Raw genomic sequence first — 23,208 nt, forward strand, 5'->3', positions numbered from 1 at the left:
TCACCAATTATTCCAAAAAAACCTTTAAGCAGGCCCAGATTTGTGGAAAGGTCACCTAGGCCCGGGCCTAGGGCGGCAGGATTTTAGGGGGGCGCCATGCTGCCCAACCACACCCACATTGGTTCAAAAACACTGGGGATGCGCTGGTAATATAATAATTTTTTAAATTTACTGTGCGACAATCCCCATTACTCCTGTCCTACTGGAGGGGACAGGGATGACGGCAGTGGGCCTAGGGGCCCCACTTTGTAAATCTGGCCCTGCCTTTAAAAATAATTCTTCTTTTGCAAATTCAATTGTTCTACATAGCATTAAGTTGTGTGCAACAGATGTTGTTATTATTAACCACTCCCTAGTCACTAACATACAGATTAAATAAATGTGGCTCAATACAGAGAGAGCCCTTTGACTCTGCACACACGCAGTTCTTTCAGCCCATTTTCTATCCATGTACAAATTGTGTTCACAAGACGGAATAACCTTCATTTGTACAGCCAACATTTATGTGGCATTGTATGCAAAATACAAATTTGCCAATGACCAAGCTATGTCAACTTGCTGAATAGTATAGCACATTTTTTATATGAGCTCAGAAGTGATTTAGAAACCATCTACCAAGTTTAATAGTAGTTACATGACTGGTAAGCAAAAACAAGCAATTTACTAGGTAATGTTGGACAGACAACATTGATTTCTATATAGTTATATAGTGCACATATTTAATAGTGTGCCAAACCCCTTTTTTCTGTGTTCAGCCAAATCCCTGAATCCTTGTGTATGGATTTGGCAAAATACTGAACTGTATTCAATCCCTCACACCAAATGGAAATTGTAATCCTGCTAAAAATGGTTCAGATTCATCCAATCCTGAACCAAATCAGGGATTCAGTGCATCCCTTATTTGATCTAAACAAAGAAAAAGTGGCAGCAGCAATGGACCCACATAAAGCCTGACACACAGGTATGGACAGTCAATGAGCACTAGAATCCACTAGCTGATTGCTCTAACTATACAAGCATGCTGCATGGAGTTTATCAATACACTGAGAAGAGAGAGTGGGAAAAGTACACAAACACAATAATATAGCTAGAAATTCCTCTACATCTTCATCACATGTGTTATTTCTTATAACAGAGCTAAGTACATTAGTTTCTTTGGATTTCCATTACTGGCCACAGTTAGGTATTAGGCATCTTGCCAATATACTGGTTAAGGGCTACCTTGCATCCCTAGAGCAACTAAAGTCAAAACATAACTGCCCAGATGTTCAACCGTTTTGCTACTTTCAGCTAAGGTATGCATTCTACGCTCAATTTCAATACTACTAACTCACACCCACACTGTTGGCATGGGGGTTCAGTTTTGAGCTTCAGTTCTTAAGAAGGATATAAATGAGCTGGAGAGAGTACAGAGATGGGCAACTAAACTGGTTAGAGGGACGGAAGACTTAAATTATGAGGGTAGACTGTCAAAGTTGGGGTTCTTTTCTCTGGAAAAAAGGCGCTTGCGAGGGGACATGAGGACATTATAGACAAATAACAGGGGACCTTTTTACCCATAAAAAGGATCACCGTACAAGAGGCCACCCCTTCAGACTAGAAGAAAAGAACTTTCATTTGAAGCAATGTAGATGGTTCTTCACAGTCAGGACAGTGAGGTTCTGGAATGCACTGCCAGTGATGTTGTGATGGCTGATTCTGTTAATGCCTTTAAGAAGGCTTGGATGATTTCTTGGGACAGAAATAATATCCATGCATAGTTAAGTTGATATTGGTCGATTTTCTAACCGATGACAGACAAAAAATCGTTACATGCATGATTGTTCAGTGCCCACTAGCCTCACGATAAATTGACGGATTTGTCAGGTCTCACTAAAATTGGTTGTGAAGGGGAGAAAAATCTTATTGTGTATGGTGAGCTTAATATAGCATAATCTAATCCTCCCACCCTGCTTTGTTTGAGAAAGCAAAACAGAGATGGTTGTCTATAATTTCCTCCTTAGATGAAGGCCAATTGGAGGAAACCACAAAACTATAGATCATTTAGCCTGACGTCAGTGGTAGGAAAGTTTTTTTGAAGGGGTATTACATGGATAAGAAACTTGAAGTCATTGCAAATCATAATACTATGATCTACGAGCTATTATAAAATGGTCACAAATACAAAGTGATTGGAAAAAGTCTTTATCTATGGTGAACTATCTGAAACAACTGAACTGGAAAAAGTGTTTGAAGGTGAACAACCCCTTTAAAGGGACTTCGATGATTTCTTGGACAAGCATAATATCCAAGACTCTAGTGCAACTAAAATCTACACTTAGGTGGTTATTTATTAAGGGCTGATTTTTTCTGGTAGTACCATTTTTTCGTAAAAAAAAACTTGAATTTTTCGAGATTTATTAAAGCCCGAAGGCTGTTAAAAGTATCTCAAACCTGCCAAGGTCATGTAGAAGTCACTGGCAGATGTCCTGTTTACAATTTGAAGATATCCTGATCTGCGCTGGGTTTCAAACAGTGTTCCGTTTTTAGCGAGTCTTTTCCCGCACCAGATTTTTTCAAGTAAATTTATTGTTAAATACAGTAAAAATGTGAACAGATTTTAAGAAAATTGTGACACATTTTTGGAATTAGCAAATAACCCACTTAAAATAGATATTAGCATATACAATTTATGTGAGTGTATGAAGGGGTTGGTGTGAGTGTGTGTAGGTATGTGTGCTGGGTTTAATTTGGAGGGGTTGAACTTGATGGACTTTGGTCTTTTTACAACCCCACTTAACTATGTAACTATGTAACAGATAACATATTCACATTTCTAATATCACTCAAGGACAGAATTATCCAAATTAAGTTGATCCATTAAATGTATATTTTGCTCTTGAGGGTTAGGGTCATTGGTAGACTCGAAGGAGACAAATGTGTGGAATGCGGTATGGGAGAGGCAGGATTCCTCCACCTGATTTTGGAATGCCCCAAGGTAGCAACATACTGCACGGCAGTCACTCGCTACATTAATGAATACATATCCCTCCCTGGAATCAGGTCTCCCAAGACCTACTTATTGCATATAATAAATGACACAATGCCCTTACAAAAAATAGAACACTTTTACGCATTGTTAAATGGTCAATGGTACTTTTAAAGAGATACTGACACCTGACATTAAACTTTTTTTTACATCTATTATAAAATTGGCTTTGCAAGCTACTTCTAACTTTGCCATAAAGTATTTGCATGATGCTTTTACATTACCTGTCTGATCCCCCATGTTCCTGTATGAGGGGGCTGCCATATTTGTGCAGCAGGAGTCCGTTAGCATTAGAAACTGTAACTAACGGGCTGAGATGGGACAGTCAGGTTGGCAAAGTCAGAGTGTCAGAGTGTCAGAGAGTCAGGCTTAGGAACTTCAACTAACAATTATATACAAAAACAAACCTCTCAGCAAAAAATGATCAACATGACCTATAGGTAACATTTAATGTACATTCATATGCTAAAAAATAATTTTTTAGTGTCAGTATCACTTTAAGTCCCTGAAATGTGTTAAAAAAAGGCTTTAGTTCCTCCCATTTTTATCTTTTTGTTCAACCCACTGAATTAAAGCTGAAGTCTGCAGTACAACTGCATCTGAGTTGTTTCATTTAAAATTCATTGTGGTAATGTACAGAACCAAAATTAGAAAAAAGTCTCTGTCTAACGATTTATGGGCATCACTGTAGACTATGTCTACATCAGCTTTTACACTATGCAAAAAAACATTTTTTCTTACATGGAAAGCCTTGGAGCCTCCTACCCTTGCATTTTGGATGAAAATCACTGATATCCTTCCAAGCCAAAAATGTACATATCTGGCACAAGGTTGCCTAGACAAATTCGAGAAAATATGGGACAGATGGCTTGCTGATCCACAGAACGGTACTGCAGCTCTCTAACATAACCTAACAGATGCTTATCAGTGTTATGTGCTAAAAAGTAAAGTTTATTTGAATGATGGGAATGCCCACCGCTCTACCTCTTTCCTCTATTCTTCTTTTCTCCTTCTTTACTCATGCTATCTTATTAAAATAAATTTTTCAAAAAAGTTTAAAGGTGAAATAGACGCTTTAATGGCTCATCTGATATTTCAAAACATAACTGAAATCTCATACTTGCGTCATTTGCCTGACATGCCAGGGGAAGCAGGGGATGGGGGTAAAAATTGACAGCAAAAAGCAAAATGGCCAAACAGTAAATAGGGTGAGAATGGCCAGCAGTAGGGACCATCAGGAATACATAGAGCAGAGGGACTAGACAGATCACTAGAACAGAAGGGATGATGGGACACAGCGAGAGCAGAAGGAATAGTGGACAGATCACTAGAACAGAAAGGATGATGGAACACATCAAGAGCAGAAGGAATGGTGAACAAATCACTAGACCAGAAGGGATGATGGAACACATCAAGAGGAAAAGGAATGGTGGACAGATGAGACACGGTGAGAGCAGAAGGACTGCTGGACAAAACAATAGAACAGAAGGGATGATGGGACACATCAAGAGCAGAAGGAATGTGGGCAGATCACTAGACCAAAAGGGATGATGGAATACATCAAGAGCAGAAGGAATTGTGGGCAGATCACTATAACAGGGAGATGATGGGATACAGTGAGAGCAGAAAGACTGATGGATGGAACACTAGAACAGAAGGGATGATGGGAGAGCAGGACTGCTGGAAAGAACACTGAAACAGAAGGAATGATGGGAAAGCAAAAGGACTGGTGAAGAGAATAATAAAGGGCTCATAAGAAAACTGGAGAGCAGAGGAACCTGATAGACAGATTAGGAGAGCAGATGGATTGCAAAGCAAAATAAGGGGGTTACAAATACTTAAATAATAATTAATCAGTTGGCAGAGGGCAGTTCAGTATGGTCATGTATTTATATGCTATTCTTGGTCTCAAACACAACCCAACATTGTGTCTGAGTCATTGTAGGGCTTTTATGTGGCCATCTGAAAGCACGTACTAAAATAAAATAGCAAAGTAACTTTTTACCCACTTTCTCTGCTAAGAGAGTACTTATAATAAAGGGACTGCTGACAGTTGCCACTCTTATGTTTACCAAATTACAGTCACATTCCTAGAATTACAAAACAAGGAGGCACCTGTGAGACGGTGGTGTAAAATGTTACACTTTTAAAGATGGGTTATTGAATGCCTATATTGCCACTGCTTGGGAGGCCATTTTATTATAGCAGCCTAAAGAGACAGCTGGAATAGTTTTTTGGCATAAGGAACCCTGTTCATTTGCAGATATTCTCCCTGTGTAAATCAGAGGAAACAACCATGCTTCATTCTAATAAAGAGTACTCTGCAGTGGCTATATTGTAAGGAAAACTGCTTGCTCAGCATCACCAAGCAATAACATTTGACATATCTTCCCAAACTTTCCAGACGTTTTCCTCAATAGATGTTTTCCTCAATAGAAAAATCTTAATACAATACATACTTAATTCAGCTATGAGTATTCTGTTCCTTTAACTGTTCATTGTGTATATATGTTAGCTCATTCTGTAAGAAATATTCTATTGTTCTAAATCCACATAATGCAAACTAATAAATCTCTACCTGTGAATAGAGCAGTACATAAGGATCACTGTATTCCTGTCTCTCAGCATCAAGAGAAGGGACTGCCCTAAAGTAGTGTCACATCAAAGGACAGATCTCGAGAATTGCTGCTACCATTATGCTTGAATTGGTTTAAATTAGATGAAATAGCGCCATCTGCAGACTAGAAATGACAAGCACAATAGGGTTCGTTTCTTGTTCAGAACTTGATACACTGGTTATTTTCTAGCTGTCACAATATGCCTTTTAGGGTAGGGACACACTGGGCGATTTGGGGAGATTTAGTCGCCTGGCGACTAATCGCAGCGACTTTTCTCCCCGAATGCCTCCCCTCACTCTGCGCCTGGATAAAATGAAAAGTCGCCGGCGCTAATCACACACGGCGATTCGTTTTCCGAAATCGCCCGAAGTTGCCTCACGAGGAAACTTCGGACGACTTCGGAAAACAAATCGCCGCGTGTGATTAGCGCAGGCGATTTTTCATTTTATCCAGGCGCAGAGTGAGGGGAGGCATTCGGGGAAGATTGGTCGTGGAAAGTCGCGGCGATTAGTCGCCAGGCGACTAAACCTCCCCAAATCGCCCAGTGTGTCCCTACCCTTAATAGCACTTTCACCCAGCACTAATCAGCTTTTCAGGTCTTCAGGTTCAGGCAGACACTGAGTGGGTTATTAAAGTCCAAAATGCTAAAAACTCAAAAACTTTTTTTTTTTACTATAAAATCTGAATTTTTAGTGGGAAAAAAACTGGAATTTTTTGAGATTTGTTATACCCCGAGGCTGGGAAAAGTCTGAATCTGAAAATCCACCATTTCAGACCTGTAGAAGTTGTTTATAAGTCAGTGGGAGAGGTCCCTATTCTATTTGGAAGTTTCTTTGGTCTGCACTGGAATAGTCAGAAAAGCTGACTGTTTCAGGCATAAATATAAAATATTCTGACTTTTCGGAAAAAAAGTCCGAAAAAAAGGTATGATTCGGGAAAAAAATTGAATTGCCTGAAAAGCTGACTGTTTCAGGCTTTTTGGGCAAAAATCTGAAACAATCTGACTTTTTGGGAAAAAGCCTGAAAAAAAACATATGATTTTGGTTTTCGATCGATTTTATTGAGTTTTTCCCTGATCTGATTAAATCATGCTTTTCTTAGTAATAAATAAGGTCAAATCGTGGATTTGAGTTTGGTCTGATTTTTTTAAAATAGAATATCAGAAAAACTCTGATTTTGAGAAATAACTCCCTGAAAGTTTCAGGGTTCTTCTGTCAGTCATTTAAATGGGTGCTGAACAAACAAATTTCAATTATGAAAAATCTATGGGTCTTGCTATCTCTTTTCTATCTTTTTGTGTTATTTAACTTTTAATTCAACAGCTCCCCAGTTTCCCCAGAAATTTCAGCAATTTGCTGGTAGGGTCCAAATTACCTTAGCAACCATGCATTGATTTGAATGAAAGACTAGAATATGAATAGGAGAGGGCCTGAATAGAACCATTAGTAATAAAAAGTAGCAGTAAGAACATGATTGTAGCCTTACAGACCATTTGCTTTTAGATGGAGTCAGTGACCCCATGTGAAAGCTGGAGAGAAATGCAAATATTTCAAAAACTATAAAAAGAAATAATGAAAGCCAACATACTTTTAGTATGTTATTGACTTTGCATACTAAAAGTTAATTTAAAGGTGAACAACCCCTTTAAAAGAATAGTCTAATATATGTTCAGTTCTCTTTAGCTTGGTAATGTTAAAATTGGTATATATTGTGTTTATGTATGCTGCCGCTTGAAGCCTTCAGTCGTACACAGTCAAATAATAATATTGATAGTGTTTAAGCTTTCTATTTCCATGTAAGAACTTTTTCAATTCAATACCTGTGACAGAAAAGCTGGAGGTGCAGTGAGGAAGGGTCACTACTATTGAGGGGGGGAGGTGAGAATTCTATTAGGGCACAACATGGACATATACAAAGACAAAAGTCATGAACTGAAAATAGGGCAGGGCTTATAGTGAGATGATCATTCTTAAAGCAACAGTGACAAAATGATGGAGTAAAATGTGTGAAATGCATAATTAAATGAAATCCTGGAAATGCATTAAACTAGTGGGGCTGTGGAAAAATAGAGTAAAATGCAGGGAACGTATATTCTGTTCCAGTAGCTATAGGATCAAAAAGAGCTGTCAACCAACCCTATTTTTTTCGGGAGTTATCAGATTTTGCAGTCTGTCCCCCGGTCACCCAATACTCCCCTGATTTATGGGGACTTCCGGGAATTTTCAAAATTTCGATCAAAAAGTCCGATGTGCACATGCGCATAGCATTTCAGGGTTGTCAGCTGGAGCGATGTATGCATGGGCAAGATGTCAATTTTGCTTATGTCACATACCAGGAAATTTTTCAGCAGCACAGCTCCTCCGACTATACACAAGGTTGACCGCAGAACTATTGAGATTTTCAGGCTTTCATTCCCCCCTACTTCTGCATAATAGTTAATTTATCAGAATATTAGTTGGTATTAGAGATGATTTGCATTAAGAAATGCATGCATTTTTTTACTGTTTGTACCAAAAGGCCCAGGCCTTTCTGAGTGTCTCTGTGCATATGACTGTGGTTTTGACAGTCGCATTGAAGGTGCAGCTTATCGTGCCAGTTTTAGCAAGTTTGGCTGTTAAGCAAGTCTGGGTGTGTCACATTCATGTTCTGCTCAGGCAGAGGAAAAGGCAACCAGTGGAACTTGCTACTGTCATGGAATGATGTTTTTCAACATTCCACTAACTGCAAAATAAGGTTTTTTTTAAGATAATTTTCTTCTCAAAGGTGCAAATAGGGATACACAGTCCATTTCTCTCTAAAATGGTTCTTATGCTTTAGGAGATTTTATGTTTTAAACCTGATCTATGTGTCAGTTTGTTACAATAGGGCTTATTTGTGAACCCAGATGCATCATGCACCAGGGCACAATCAGTCATACACAGTCAAGTATGACCCTAGATATGTTCTACAGCTCTGAGCAGTCATTAACAATCTGCTCTATGGGGTATTGGACCACAGTAGCAGCACCAAGCTCTAACACCCATCGGATGTATTGTATAGTGGTTCCATTTTATTAAATGCTTTAATAACAAACGTGATAAACTTGCTTCAGTCATTACTAGTCTGATTTTCTAGTCCGACTAGTCAAATACTGGCTAGGCAGGAAATATATGTTTAGATTTGGCAATTTCAAAGACCACAATTAAGGCAAAAAGTACAGCAAGTTAAAGGCGACCAATAGGATAGGTAAAAATGTATATTATCTTCAAAAATACCCTCTTTATTGGCGCTCCATATAGATCTGCTATGTATCTGTCTGTGTTTCAAATGAGGGGTGGGCATATACTAATGGTCCCTGCCAGAAACACATTAGGAGGGATAGCCTGTCACAGACCTGCAATCACACTAACAAAGACAGGTTTTAGTTTCCTATCTGCCTAGCTGCTGATTAGCTCCTATCCTACAGTGCCTTGTGCTCAGCACTGCCGAATACCCTGCACAGCCTGGGAAAGGAGGTCGTTGGAAGTGGAACAGATGGGCTGGACTAGTAGGGTTTTTGCAGAAATTTTCAATAAATCAATCACAAACACTACTTCTTATATTTAAAAGGGTATAATGCATTGGTACATTTTTGTTTTTCACATAAAATGTCTCCTTTTAAGAATTCATTCCCATTTTCTGAAATTGTTTCAGATGAAGCTCACAAAATAATAAATTAGCCCCTTAAACCCACACACTACTGCAGCACCCAAGTGTGCACGTTTTTGTGTTTGTGCATAGAGACTGCTCCTTGTGTCCTACTGGTTACCCAGATGGAGCTGCAAGACAAGTTGGATGTAAAAACAACTTCAAATCATTCCCTGTGATTCTCATGGCTGGCTGCCTGACAACCCCATTGTGACAAAATGACTTGCAAATATATGGACAGCAAAACTCAAGAGTAGGTAGCCCTGCTTAAAACAATGAATGGAACAGACCTTTGCTAAATATTTAGGAATCTTTTTGCAAAGGCATCAATGCATCAGTTTAGATTCTTTGGACTTAAATACATTTAAGGTCAATTCATTAAAAGTATGATAATAAATTACTCATCGCCTCTATGTGCACCTTGATTATACCTTGTGCTTTCATATGTGTATATAATAACTGTGCAGACGCAAGGCACTTAGCATTTAATTCTAATCTACCACACCCAATGCTGGAACCTAATCTGGCTACTGGCAAGCTATTGCTTCTATCAATGATATTACAGTTTGCATACAAGGCACCAATAGAAATGTTAATACATGAACACCAGAATGATTTACTAATATTGGAGGTAAAATGCAACAGTGCAATTGTCTGTAGCAGTCAATGAGATTTTGGTTCATTTTGTTGTGAATTCGAGTACATATATCAAAATGAGAGGACAAGGAGAGCAAGAATCACTGGATATTTCCGTAATTTGGATCTTTGCTTTTTTTTTTAACAAAGACCAGCAACAGCCTTGCTTATGAGGTAAACTATTGGGGCCCCCAGCTGGTGCCGAAAACATTGGCAACTCCCAGTGATTCTAGCTTTTCTTGTCCTTTAAGTACTGATGTTGTGTTAATAAATGTTAAATGGTTGGTTGGTTTGTACTGTATTTTAATACAGAAAAACATGAAATAAAATCAATTTATAGTGTATCATAAAACATAAAATCAAATCTGTCTGCACAGTCTTACTGGTGGGGGGACATAGGGGTTTCATATGGTGCTCCAGGCAAATTATTGGCTATCACTATCCTAACAAGAAAAGGTCAAAAAGAAAGTTTGGTTCAAGCAAACCTAGTGGTTGATAAGTAGCTGGCAGTTCTACACTGCAGTCTTCTAGTGAAAATGTGATAACCAGAAATACAACAGATAAGGGTTTCTGAATCATAATACCCTAAGCAGGGTTGCCATCTGGTAAGTGTTTTACTGGCCAGCCAATTAAAATGATCCTTGATGCCAAGGTTATTAACTGGGAATCGATATAACTACCAGTATTATTCTTGCAGTAAAGGTGGAAGCCAAACCCTGACCAGTGTCACAAGAAAAAGTTTGTCACACAAGTAAAGACAGTCTTTTCTATCACTGAGCCCAATTATTTGGTGCCTGATCTGTTTGGACTACTACAAAGCATCCAATCATCTTTAGGTATAACTGCATATTAAATGAATTACACATAGCATCAATTGAGCCTGTAAATTCCTTATCACAATTACAGAATCAGCTAGCAGCCTACTACATTACAGTAATTTGCAACTGAGTTCCTCTGTACATATGCATTTGGTCTCACAATCTTACACTATGGCTAATGTTTTCTTTATAAAGTATGACTAAGAACTTCTGAAAAGGATGCTTTTTTTTTGCCCGAAAACTAGAAAAGTCTACAGTGCATAAGAAAAGCCTACAAGCACAAAGTCTACAGGGTCAGTGCTTGATACAGCAGCATACCTCCCAACATTTTGGAAACAGAAAGAGGGACAAAAACATTTGCTGTGCTTAACACCCATTTTGCCATGTTCATTTTACAAAATTTGGCACATTATTAAAGTTTGGACGCATTTCTGTGGTTAGTATGTTATAACAGTTTTGCTAATGAAGATGAATTGCCCTTTAAGATGTGAGTATAAGTTCTCCCAAGAGACCTCCTTATCTTAAACTGTTACAAAAGTATTTAAGTATCTATTCTGGGCTCTCTGCCAAAAGCCAATTAAGTTAGAAAATTTGTATCTTTTTCTGGCTGTTCAGTGCAGGAGATCAAAGAGAAAGTTGGGACATTTCAGTAACAAACCAGGGACTGCGGATTGAGCTATAAAAATCGGGACTGTTCTGCGAAAAACGGGAGAGTTGGGAGGTATGCAGCAGTAGCATTTTAACTGCATTTGTCATTCCCTGCAATGTACTGGCACCTGGCTCTCTTGCAAATATTACAAAAAAATGAGGCAATAAAAACAATATAGCTTATTATATATATAATATATATATATATATAGCTTATTAAAAGTAAGGTGCTTATAGTGCCAGTTTTATTGGTAGTGTCTCGCTACGTGTGTTAGTTGGGAGGCTATTTAAAAAAAGAAATAAGTGTGACATGGCCATGCCAACTCTGTCTTTTGGAGCAGTGAGTACTGGCAGCTTTGTTTGTGGTTGTTTATTTGAAAGGTGTTATCATGGAGTCCAGCCTGGAGAACAATGCCACAGGTAGTACAAAAGGTGCATTGTGAAACAAATACAAATAGCTTAGACAGTAGTATCATTTTAGGGTTGGGGCAGACGGGCAGATTCGGGGAGATTTAGTCGCCTGGTGGCTGATCGCCTCTTCTGCGGGGCAACAATCTCCCCGAACTGCCTTCCATCTGCCTTCAGCCTGCTTGAATGAAGAATCACCTGCGCTAATGCACTCGCAGAGCTTAGATTTCTGAAGTCTCCCGAAGTTTCCTTTCCGAAATCGAAGAGCCGCGAGTGCATTAGCACAGGCAATTTTTCATTCAAGCAGGCGGAAGGCAGAAGGAAGGCAGTTCAGGGAGATTGTTGCCCCGCAGAAGAGGTGATTAGTCGCCAGGCGACTAAATCTCCCTGTCTGCCCCAACCCTTACCATATTGATTCTACCCAATAAGTTTGGACCAGAGGGACAGTTATTAGGCATTATGGAACTAACACATTAAAGGGGTTATCCACCTTCAAACAACTAGTTGTTTTCAGATAGATCACCAGAAATAACGACTTTTTCCAATTACTTTCTATTTTCTATTTGTCACTGTTTTTCTAATATTGGAGTCTAAAGTGTCATTTTTCACCTTCTAAAGCAGCCCTGGGAGGCAGGTTGCCGACCCTGTAAACTCTTCTAAATTGTTACATTTTGTTTATTTGTTATCTTTGTCCCTGCTGAGCAGAATCCTTGGGTTTCATTAGAGGCAGCTGTTAGAATTGATACAATAGTTGCTAATATTCCAGAGAATATCAACCAAATCCCAAATTTAGTTCAGGATTCAGCAGAATACTAGCCTGTTTTGGCAGGATTCAAATTCAGCCATAATTATGTAAACTTACAAATCTAACCCAGCATTTATTATGCTCATTTGCCTATGTAAATAAGTATTTGTTTCTCTTCCGGATTCCACATATCCTTAATGGAAGATTCAGTAATCACTCAAATCCAGAAAAAGCGGTTTTGGCGCATCCCAAATTGTGTGTATCCTTAATGGAAGATTCAGTAATCACTCAAATCCAGAAAAAGCGGTTTTGGCGCATCCCAAATTGTGTGTGATTTATCAGTGAGGGCACAAATTTGCATCTGAATGATAAAGTGCAATCAAAAATGGCTTTTGAACTTTAACAAACAAAATCACTGCAAGTAGGGGTTTTCTTCTAAGGCACATCATAGATATCAGTATTGATTAGTTACTCTTGTGGCTAGGGATAGCTGCAGCATGCAGCAAGAAAGTCTCCTTTAATACAGTCCACAGGAGAGCCCTGGAGACTGTCCACAATGAATGATGTAGGTACTCAAGGCCCTCCCATGTATGCTATAAGATAATATTCGGGTCTTCAACTGTTTGATGGCTACTGTGAATACTTTGAAGATTTATAAATAATTGATCATAAACAAAGGGATCTGTAAATAAGTAAGCATGGCTACCTCATATAATTATGATGTTACACAAAGTCAGTCCAAATCAGTGGTTGTCAGACTTTTTGATTGAGGACCCCTTGGAGGTACACCTTTGGTCAGGGCACTGCTTGAGTTCATAACAAGGTTACAAATACGGGTATGGGACCTGTTATCCAGAATGCTCAGGACCTGGAGTTTTCCGGATAATGGATCTTTCTGCAGTTTGGATCTTCATACCTTAAGTCTAGTAGAAAATCATGTAAACATTAAATAAACACAATAGGCTGGTTTTGCTTCCAATTAATTATATCTGAGTTTGAAACAAGTACAAGGTTTTTATTTTTACAGGGAAAAAGGAAATCATTTTTAAAAATTTGGATTATTTGTATAAAATGGAGTCTATGGGAGACATCCATCCCATAATTTGAAGCTTTCTGGATAATGGGTTTCAGGATAAAGGATCCCATACCTGCATAAGAAAACAATTGTTTATCAGCTATTCAGCCACTGTTCCATGAACATCTAGGGCAGCAAATTTGTTCATTGTTCACCATAAATGTAAGCTGGGCCTTCAGGCGTATCTAGGAGAGCAAATAGGATTTCTCCCCAAATTCCATCTAAATAAGCATTCATGCTGAGTGATCCTTCGCTGATGCGCCAGGTCTAAGGGCTATGAAATCTCTTTGGCCTCATGCAATACTGCAATCAGGGTGGGAGTGAAGTGGTGCGAAGAGTATGGCCAGGCATGGTCGGATAATGGTTTCTTTTATACTGGGTTCCAATTCTACTTCACAGTGCCTTTTGCTCAGGTAGCCCAGGCAGGCTGTGGCCCCCAAGGAGAAATAATCCAATTTAGTATGGGGCTAAGAATTGCTATGATAGCCCTTGCCTCCCTTTGTGTGCATTATTTTATATCACTCAACAGGGGATCCACATTATATGTGCATGTTTGAATAGCTGCATGCTGTATTTTTCCTTTCAATTGGCAAAATGCACAAGCCCATCTACTCAGCCAGCCAATCCAAATCTGCAGATTTAGAGGGCACCTTCTGGCCTACCAGCAAAGGCCCAGACTCGATAACTACATTTCCAGCACTATATTATTATTAACAACAAACTGGTACCAAAGCGTGTCTGAGCTTGTCTGCCTTCCATGGGAGTGGATGACACTTCCCATATACTATTTATTTTCCATCCATCTGTTTGCAGAAAAATGTTAGGCTTGTAAAGTTACTTGACAAAGTATAATATTTCCATATGCCATTTGTCATTGGGAAAGTATTGCTAATATTATACATATAAGCATTTGGTGCATATATGCACAGTTCAGTATTGCAAAATAAAAATAATACTAATTCAGATGGCAAATAATTGCAACATGATGGATATTTGCTGATCTATAACAAAGTAAATAGCTTGCTATCGTTTTCCTATGGTACTACAAATTGTCATAAGATTTTATTAATTATTATTCCTATAAAGAGCAGCTGATGTATTGGCAAGCCTGGTGATTAAAAGCCTTTTCCAGTTAATTATATTATGGCTGCAAGTACAACGTTTTTTTGACCCATCATTCGCACATAACTGCAACCATGATAGGGAGAGGCATCTGATGCAAATGTGTCTGATGTGGTAAAAAATGCGCAGTTATGCTTGCACTTCTACATGGGTGGAACACAAATGCTCTGAATGGAGTGGGATCTAATAATTTCCAGCACATGGCTATAAAGTACCTTTAATGAATGGCGTAGATTCAGCCAATAACTGGGACTGTTTTTGAACAACGGCAACTATAGTAGCAGGACTTAAATGAGCCCTTATTTGTGCCTTCTCTGCTACATACCTGAGATATTGGCCAATGCACAAAAACTTAAGGCTCTCACAAAAACTGACATGAACATTTCCAGTCTTCCAATCTGGACTTTCTCAAATTATGCGTTATTATGGCCAGGCTCAGACTAGGCTGTGGGACATAGATCCAATGAGCCCTGGCCCTGCCCCCTAGCCAAGAACTATTGGTGCTGCACCCCTAACCCCACCATCAATTACAGGCAAAAAAAGAAGACAAGCAGTATGGGGCACGATCGAGTACAGGGGAAGATGATGCTGAGCTTACCATATGGATAGGTTTACAACTGGGGAGGGGGGCCCTAAGATGGCAGGCCTGATGTGTCTGTAAACCTCAGTCCAATAATGATTTACTTTAATACTTGGGATGATATAATGTCATATTCAATACACAAGGTGTATGTGCCAAGTTAAGCTGAGAATTACACTAAGGGGCACATTTACTAAGCTCGAGTGAAGGATTCGAATGAAAAAAAATTTGAATTTCGAAGTAATTTTTGGGTACTTCAACCATCGATTAGGCTACTACGAACTTCGATTCGAAGTAAAAATCGTTTGACTATTCGACCATTTGATAGTCAAAGTACTGTCTCTTTAAAAAATACTTTGACTACATACTTCGCCAGTTTAAACCTACAGAGGTTCAATGTTAGCCTATGGGGACCTTCCCCAGCACTTTTCTAAGTTTTTATGATTGAATAAAAATCGATCGATCGATTAAAATGGTTTGAATCGTTCGAATTCAAAGGATTTTACCTTGAGGGTCAAATTCGAGGGTTTATTAACCCTCAAAATTCGATCCTTGATAAATCTGCCCCTTACGCTATGATATGACATACAGATATTATTAGATAAAATTCATTATTCTGTGTGTGTTTTTATTTAATTATTTGGCTTTCTTTTCTGCCTTTGCCTATAGTGAACTGTAAAATCTATGAGAAATTTATCTTTCTTTTTAGTTTCTCGTTTCCTTATTTCACCATTCAACCCCCTCCCTAGTTGCTATGCTCATGGTAACTAAATAGCAGTTAACGGTTCAGAATACAAAGTTGATTAAAAACCTCATCACTATTAATACAGTATCTACAAGGCAAACAGTGTTACCTCCATATGTAATAAAGAATACTAAGTTTGAGCAGGTTTTGTAACTTATAGCAACCAATAAGATGTTTGCTTTTAAAAAGGTGGGACCACAGCCAACTTGTTTCTTGTTTTACATAACCCCATAATAAATCTTGTCTAGTATCAGTTTCTTCAGTTTTCATTGCATGTTATCTGCCATGTCTGTGGGCCTTGGTGAGACCTTTATACAGCATGGATATTGCTTATATCTTGACTGATTCCATGGATTTTTTTCTTTGTTTATAATAGTTTCTTCGCACTGTACCTGCATGGTATTTAACTGTGAGTAACAGAATGAGCCTTACCTCTGATCCTTCTGATGGCTTCTTGTCTGCAGGCTTGCATTGCTGGAAAAAAAAAATACATCAAACTGAGATTGCTATAATAAAGAGGGCAACTTCCTGAAATAAATATTATTGGTAGGTTTAAATGGCACAATTGGGACTATTTCTAATAAATATAATCTATTTCAGTAATGATCTTTACTTAAAACAAGATGTTAATAATGCTATGCATTTACTGTGTCGCATCTTTCATACAAGGAAAAATCTAAACTGCATTGTGGATTTACTTGCTCTGCATTATTACTTGTATCACTTTCACTGCTAAAATCAGCTATTGTCATCCCAAGATAGTTACAAGAGAAACAGTCATTCAATTAGCAAGAACCATTGCCTCACCGCTCACCCTAATGTAGATGGCCTTAAAATCAAATTTAATGTCAGGCTGAAACTGAAAGAAAAAATTTATTCTTTACCAAAAATCTGCTTTGTGCCTAATGAAAGAAAATGTAAATCTGAGCTATTTTAACATCCCTTGCCTATTGACAGACAAAGTCAGACATCCTGTACACATTATTATACGATAAGGAAGTTGTAGGTTTGGAAACCAAGAAATGGTAAGTGATCATTTCTGGTTCATACTGCTATACCCCTCAATAGTCACTGCAGATTACTGAGTTCTATAAAGTCCCATCATACACAGTCACAGGAAGTATTCAACATCGTTTCCCTCTTATCATCACAATTATTTTTTTATTACTGATAAGGCATAAACTCATCCGGCTACCATGAAACAAAGGTAGAAAAGACTGTTTGCAGTCCATGTCAGACATTATAACACTTACACCCATACACATACACACTCCAAAATAGCCTCTTTTTGTCCTTCAGGGTTACTCCTCGTCACCTGCAGCTTCTTTCTCAGGATCACAATGAAAACACCTTCTAGGGCAGAAGGCCACTTTCAGGCCCTGATCTATCTCTGGTTTACAAAGACTGAAGCAGCAGCCATTTTTAGTTTGTACAACACAGAATGCAAATGTATCACAGGCATTATTTCAATTTGTTCTTTATCAGTTCAGTGTCCCTTGCGATCAGTATGTGGGTTCAATGTCTGCCTACCTAACCCCCCCAGTGATTTAATCTTTCATTCTCCTTTAAAGTTCTATAAGCTAAAACAAAAACATCTGTAGACGGTATACAGCAATATTATAGAGTGTCAGGTGAGGAAAGACTATATATAGAGTAAGATGTTTACAATAGTGGAAAGAATTAATTTTTTTTCTGGATCTGTTCTAAAGATCTGGATTTGTTAAAAGGGGTACTATAATCTCACGCCATACAATACTATAATCTAACATATTAGGTGTGAAATGATTTATCAACATATCTGCTTATTTTATTACTAGCTGGGAGTCCAATCAGCCATTTGGACTTAACCATAATTCTCCCAAATAAGGCTGCCCTAGCATTCAAACTGGAATAGCCAGAATGTGAAAGGGAAGACTGGAAAAGCCAGAAAGTGAGCAAGTGAGCATCATCAAATTGGTAACCTGTAATCACAAGGGGTAGGTAGACTAAGCAGGCATTCAAATGTGTCTTAAATTTGATAGAAAATGCAATTCTTCCCAATGTATACAGGCATTAAAAATGTTTCACGGCTGTAAAGTTATTTGTAAATTGAATTGATAGTGATAGCAGTATCTGATTGTCCATTTCTATTCTCTTCCCTGGTGGTTTTGAAAACCATGTCTCTTAATGCTACAAAGACCTCTCTATACCAAGCAAGTAAAAACAATAGATATACCAAGCTTTAATCCCCACTGATCCTGATCAGGAATTTAGGACGTGCAGCTGTTCTGGCAGTCAGCCTAGGATTGCAAAAGGTACGGCTTTTTACTGGCCCATACTACTTCAACCAAGGGTCTGAATTAAGCTGAGTAATCTAATTGAGCATTATAGTGATGACAAAACGGCAGCAATAAGCAGCAATAAGTGAGTAATTATTCATGAATCAGGAACAGGGCGTTTTCCTAACCTATTTTCTAAAAATATATAATGCAGGCAACATTATATACATGGACAAGCCTTATGGCTGGTGATTACTTTTAATGGTGATTTTACAATCGAGTCATGACGCATTTAACACGCAAATCCAAGTGGCTTCATCTGTATATATTTAATATGGAAACAAATAACTGTTCAGACACTCTGCACGTAACCATATATTGTGTGTGTATATGTATAAATATATATATATATATATATATATATATATATATATATACTTTATCAACAAACCGCACTCCATGGTCTTTAGTAGGTGAAAACAAGTGAAAATTGTATTCTTCAGGATGGCCCGAGTTATGTAGCCGAAACATTGATGAATAAAATGTATTCATTCATGATTTTTTCACCTACAAATACCTTGGAGTGCGGTTTGTTGGTAAAGTATGCATTGATGGGTTTTACCAGCACCCAGGCTATTGCTTTTTGGAGTTATGAGTGCACCAGATAAGGCTTGGTTATATATATATATATATATATATCCATGTAATGTGGTAAGGTACTGCCAACTGTACAAAGTTTATATGTAACGTACCATTCAGATGATATGAAGCCTGTCATACAACTTTTGAGAAACTGGTGAAATTATCCCAGGCTGTAATATCACTTTGCTATAACTGATGGACCACTAACTCATACTTCATTCATCAGAGTGAATACATTCCGTGAACAGTGCCCCAAATTAATTTATTGGTCCCCCATCTATAGTCTCTATGAATTTTGCAAATGTAGTAACAATAGAATCAGACAAGTAATGTTAGCATAGATCTTGTATTATATTGTAGGCTTTGCCAACATGCGCTTCTACCTACCCATACCCCATTGCCCCTTTGGTGTGCATGGTACCCCTAAATCTCTGAAGCTGAGAGATGTTGATTATCTGCATTACAAATAAATGGCTCAGTGTTCCAACTACAATGCTGCATACAAACCCATCCTATAAAAAAAAAACTTATACTATCAGAAAGGTACGTTATTATAAGAAATACACCTCTCATATTTCCTTTATACTTCTGGTCAAATATGATATTTCCACCAAAGGTGGGCAATATCATGCTAATCCATAGGATTGGATTACAGCAATCAGAATAGAGGCTGTTAGCTCGATCCAATGTAAAAATTAAACATATCCGATTGACATCTGGATGATATTTGATTAGGTATAAGTCAGGTGGCCCAGTCAACTGAACTAGTCCAGCAGATTTGCTCTATTCAAGAGAATGGTCAGCAAGCCAGTGCTCTGAAATGTACCCTAAAGGACCTATTTAACAAGCTGGAGATCTGGATAACCTAACACACCATACATTGCCAGATAAATACCAGCCATTGCCACTTAAAATTCAGCACATTTATAAAACTATGTACTGACTGACGACAATTAAGTAGCTCTGTAAACTTCTGGCATAAAAAGCAGCATGTGCTAGAAAAATATTGTGAAAACTGTGTTCCCTATCCCCATGTTTTAACAAAGACTCACTGGAATTTACCTCCTGCCTGTACACAGACTGCACCCAGTAAACACAGTTACACTCAGAGGGAGAACCTTTGCTTCATATCTAAGTGCAAGGCATCACAAAGTGTGTTTCTTTGACCTTACAAGTTAAATATTTCAGCCTAATGCAAATAGCTTTTTTACTAGCCATTAACTGCTATGTGAAGTAAGTGACTGAACTTCCACATTCAGATTTCCTATCTAAAGAGTCCCATTCTAAGCAGAAATCCAAATTTAAATGTATTACATTTTCAACATTCCTGGCACCCTAATGCCTTACTAACCATAATGATTTGACTATGGAGAAAGCAAGAGACGTATGGCTTATGGGATGTGCAGCCTTCTTACTGCCAACTTTAGGGGGCACATTTACTTAGCTCGAGTGAAGGAATAGAAGAAAAAATACTTAGAATTTCGAATGATTTTTTGGCTTCTTCGACCATCGAATTGGCTACTTCGACCATCGAATTGGCTACTTCGACCTTCGACTACAACTTCGAATCGAACTAAAAATCGTTCGACTTTCGACCATTTGATAGTCGAAGTACTGTCTCTTTAAAAAAAACTTTGACCAAGTAGTTCGCCACCTAAAACCTACCGAACATCAATGTTAGCCTATGGGGAAGGTCCCCATAGGCTTCCTAACAATTTTCTGATCGAAGGAAAATCGTTTGATCGATGGATTAAAATCGTACGATCATGGGAAATGCAGTAAATCCTTCGACTTCGATATTCGAAGTCGAAGGATTTTACTTCAACGGTCGAATATCGAGGGTTAATTAACCCTCGATATTCGACCCAAAGTAAATGTGCCCCTAGCACTCAGTGTATGAATTCAGAACTTTATGTCCAACTAATACACCACAGGGAACATTTACTAACATAGGTGCTGAATTTCACAAGTGCAGTTACCAACTGCAACCAGTAAGCAATATGTTTTAATTTACTTTAGTCTACTATAAATTAGAAAAATGGCAGTTACAATTTGATTTATTGTTGTGTAAAGCAGCACCGGTGCTATTAAACTCCTATGTTCATAACTAGCCCCCCTGTTTTCTTAAAACCCAAGACCCTCCAGCTGCTCTAATTCCAGCATTCTCAATAATCCATTAGTATAATCTAGAAAGAGTTAATAGACGTTAAATGATGCTGGGCCAATAATACCTTTTATAGTTCTTTCCACTCTTGTTAAATCATATAAAAATGTTCATAAGTGAATCATTTCAGTTGGATGAGAATCTCAGGCTGCATTGTCTGTCCTTCAAATAGTGCGAAAGAGCCATGTGGTATCATGGAAAGTCACTGATAAAGTACAATGGTTTCCAGAGAAGTCCCAATGCATTGCATATCACGTCTGCTACTGACAGCACTGCTGTTTGCGACTCTGGAACCCTAGGGTACGAAGCTTCCTGTTCCAATCAGTTACAGTGTACAGCCCTCTAAAGTTCCGACACAAAGGAAAAGCTGTAACACTTCCTAGCAGGATAATAGCATTCGACCTGTAGCTGTCATTGCAGAGTGGGAAAGTTTAATACATTGAATCCCCAAGCCCAGCACAAAAATGCAAAGAATGTAGTGGCAGCTCCCATTCACCTACTGCCCCGGTGTAATAAGCAACAACACAGGAGAACTGGGTCCCACATATGATCATAATTCAGCACTGTGTTCTGAAACAATACATAGAGCAGCACCTACTGCACAAAGCTGAGCCAATACATAAACAGAACTATGTATTCATTGCGAAACATATTTGTTACAAAAGTTGGTATTTACCGTAGCATACCACCAACTTGCAAAAGCCATGTCTGGGAGTCTCCTTGCTCTTTATCCGCTTGTTGTCGGCAATATCCCCATGTACTCAGCTCAACTGATAAATTCCTAGCCTAGTAGTGATCTTCATACACCTCTCTGGCCAGGAGAGGAGGGACAATCCAGTCCTCCGCCCCAACGCTCCTTGGCTCTGGGAGGGCAGAATACCAGTGTACTTAGATGAACAGAACTGGCACCACACCCATGCTCCTCTGTGTTGTTGCTCAACCCCCCCCCCCCCCCCACCCAGTGAAGCAGGGTGATCCCCAGCCTGGGAGGAGTGAGTCTGGCTGCACTGCTTCTAACACACACTGTCCTGATTTAAAGAGAAACTGCCATTCAGTAAAAAAACCCTGGCAGCACTTGCACAACTTCCATAACTTCTTTCTCACATTTTGTGTGAGCCTCTCTGTAGCTTGAAAAGCTGCACATGAATTTTAGGGCAATAGAACATGGGGCAGTCAGCTTAATTTTATAATAAAGACCAGCATCAGAAAGCCTAAAATCACTCTCCATTCTAAGGCAGGAATAGTCTGACCAACACCTGTGCTGGCAATTTCAAGTGATCCTTATGGGAAGAAAAGGAAGGGCATTTGTTGTGATTTTAGGAAAATTCATAGTGGTCAAAATGCACATAAGCGCCCCATATATATATACCATTATTTATGTGGACAACTATTTCCATACTGCTTTTATTTACTTAGATATCTAGCTAATCACACGCAAGGTGTCTGGGCTAGGGCCGCCATCAGGGGGGCACAGGGGTGACTATCGTCCTGGGCCTAGTGGATCTCTGGCTCTCGGGGAGCCCAGCTGTGCTGCTGAAGACGCTGCTCTAGAGAAGAGCGAAGCCGGCGCGTCAGAAAAGAGCAAAGAAGCCGCGTCGGAAAAAAACAAAGACGCCGCGTCAGAAAAAAACAAAGAAGCTGTGTCAGAAAAGAATGAAGAAGCCCTGATGGAAGAGAACGAAGAAACCCTGAGGACAAGAACAAAGAAGCTGTGTGGGAAAGAACGAAGAAGCCCTGACGAGCAAAAATTAACAAGCCCTGACAGACAAGAATGAAGAAGCCGGAAAAAAGAACGAGGAAGCCGGGACAGAAAAGAACAAAGAAGCCCGCAACGTACAAGAATGAAGGAGGAGGATCTTTAAAGAGTAAGTTTCACTGAACACCAATGCTTTTTTTAACTGGCACCATTAGTTTTTTTAAACTAGTCAGGGACCCCGGCACGATTTTTTTAGTTTGCAGGTAGCCCTGGCTACTAAATGTTTTTTTTTAACTTGTAGGGGGCCCTGGCACCAATGTTTTTTTAACTAGTTGGGGACCCTGGCACCAATTTTTTAG

At 38.8% G+C, this 23,208-nt stretch overlaps 1 protein-coding gene across 14 annotated transcripts in view; it reads right to left on the reverse strand.

Annotated features, from left to right (window-relative positions):
* LOC108707228 (calpastatin) overlaps positions 1–23,208 on the reverse strand; it is a 109,677-nt gene that overhangs the window by 70,441 nt on the left and 16,028 nt on the right. For 12 of the 14 annotated variants that reach the window (XM_041580459.1, XM_018244347.2, XM_018244349.2 and 9 more), the window contains exon 3: positions 16,522–16,563. In XM_041580459.1, the coding sequence (XP_041436393.1) occupies positions 16,522–16,563 (42 nt within the window). Of the gene's footprint in view, positions 1–16,521; positions 16,564–21,829; positions 22,007–23,208 lie in introns of those variants that run through there. The other 2 variants (XM_018244356.2, XM_018244351.2) reach the window with 1 other exon arrangement.

This window comes from Xenopus laevis, chromosome 1S (assembly GCF_017654675.1).
Source record: "Xenopus laevis strain J_2021 chromosome 1S, Xenopus_laevis_v10.1, whole genome shotgun sequence".
Taxonomy (NCBI): Eukaryota; Metazoa; Chordata; class Amphibia; order Anura; family Pipidae; genus Xenopus; species Xenopus laevis.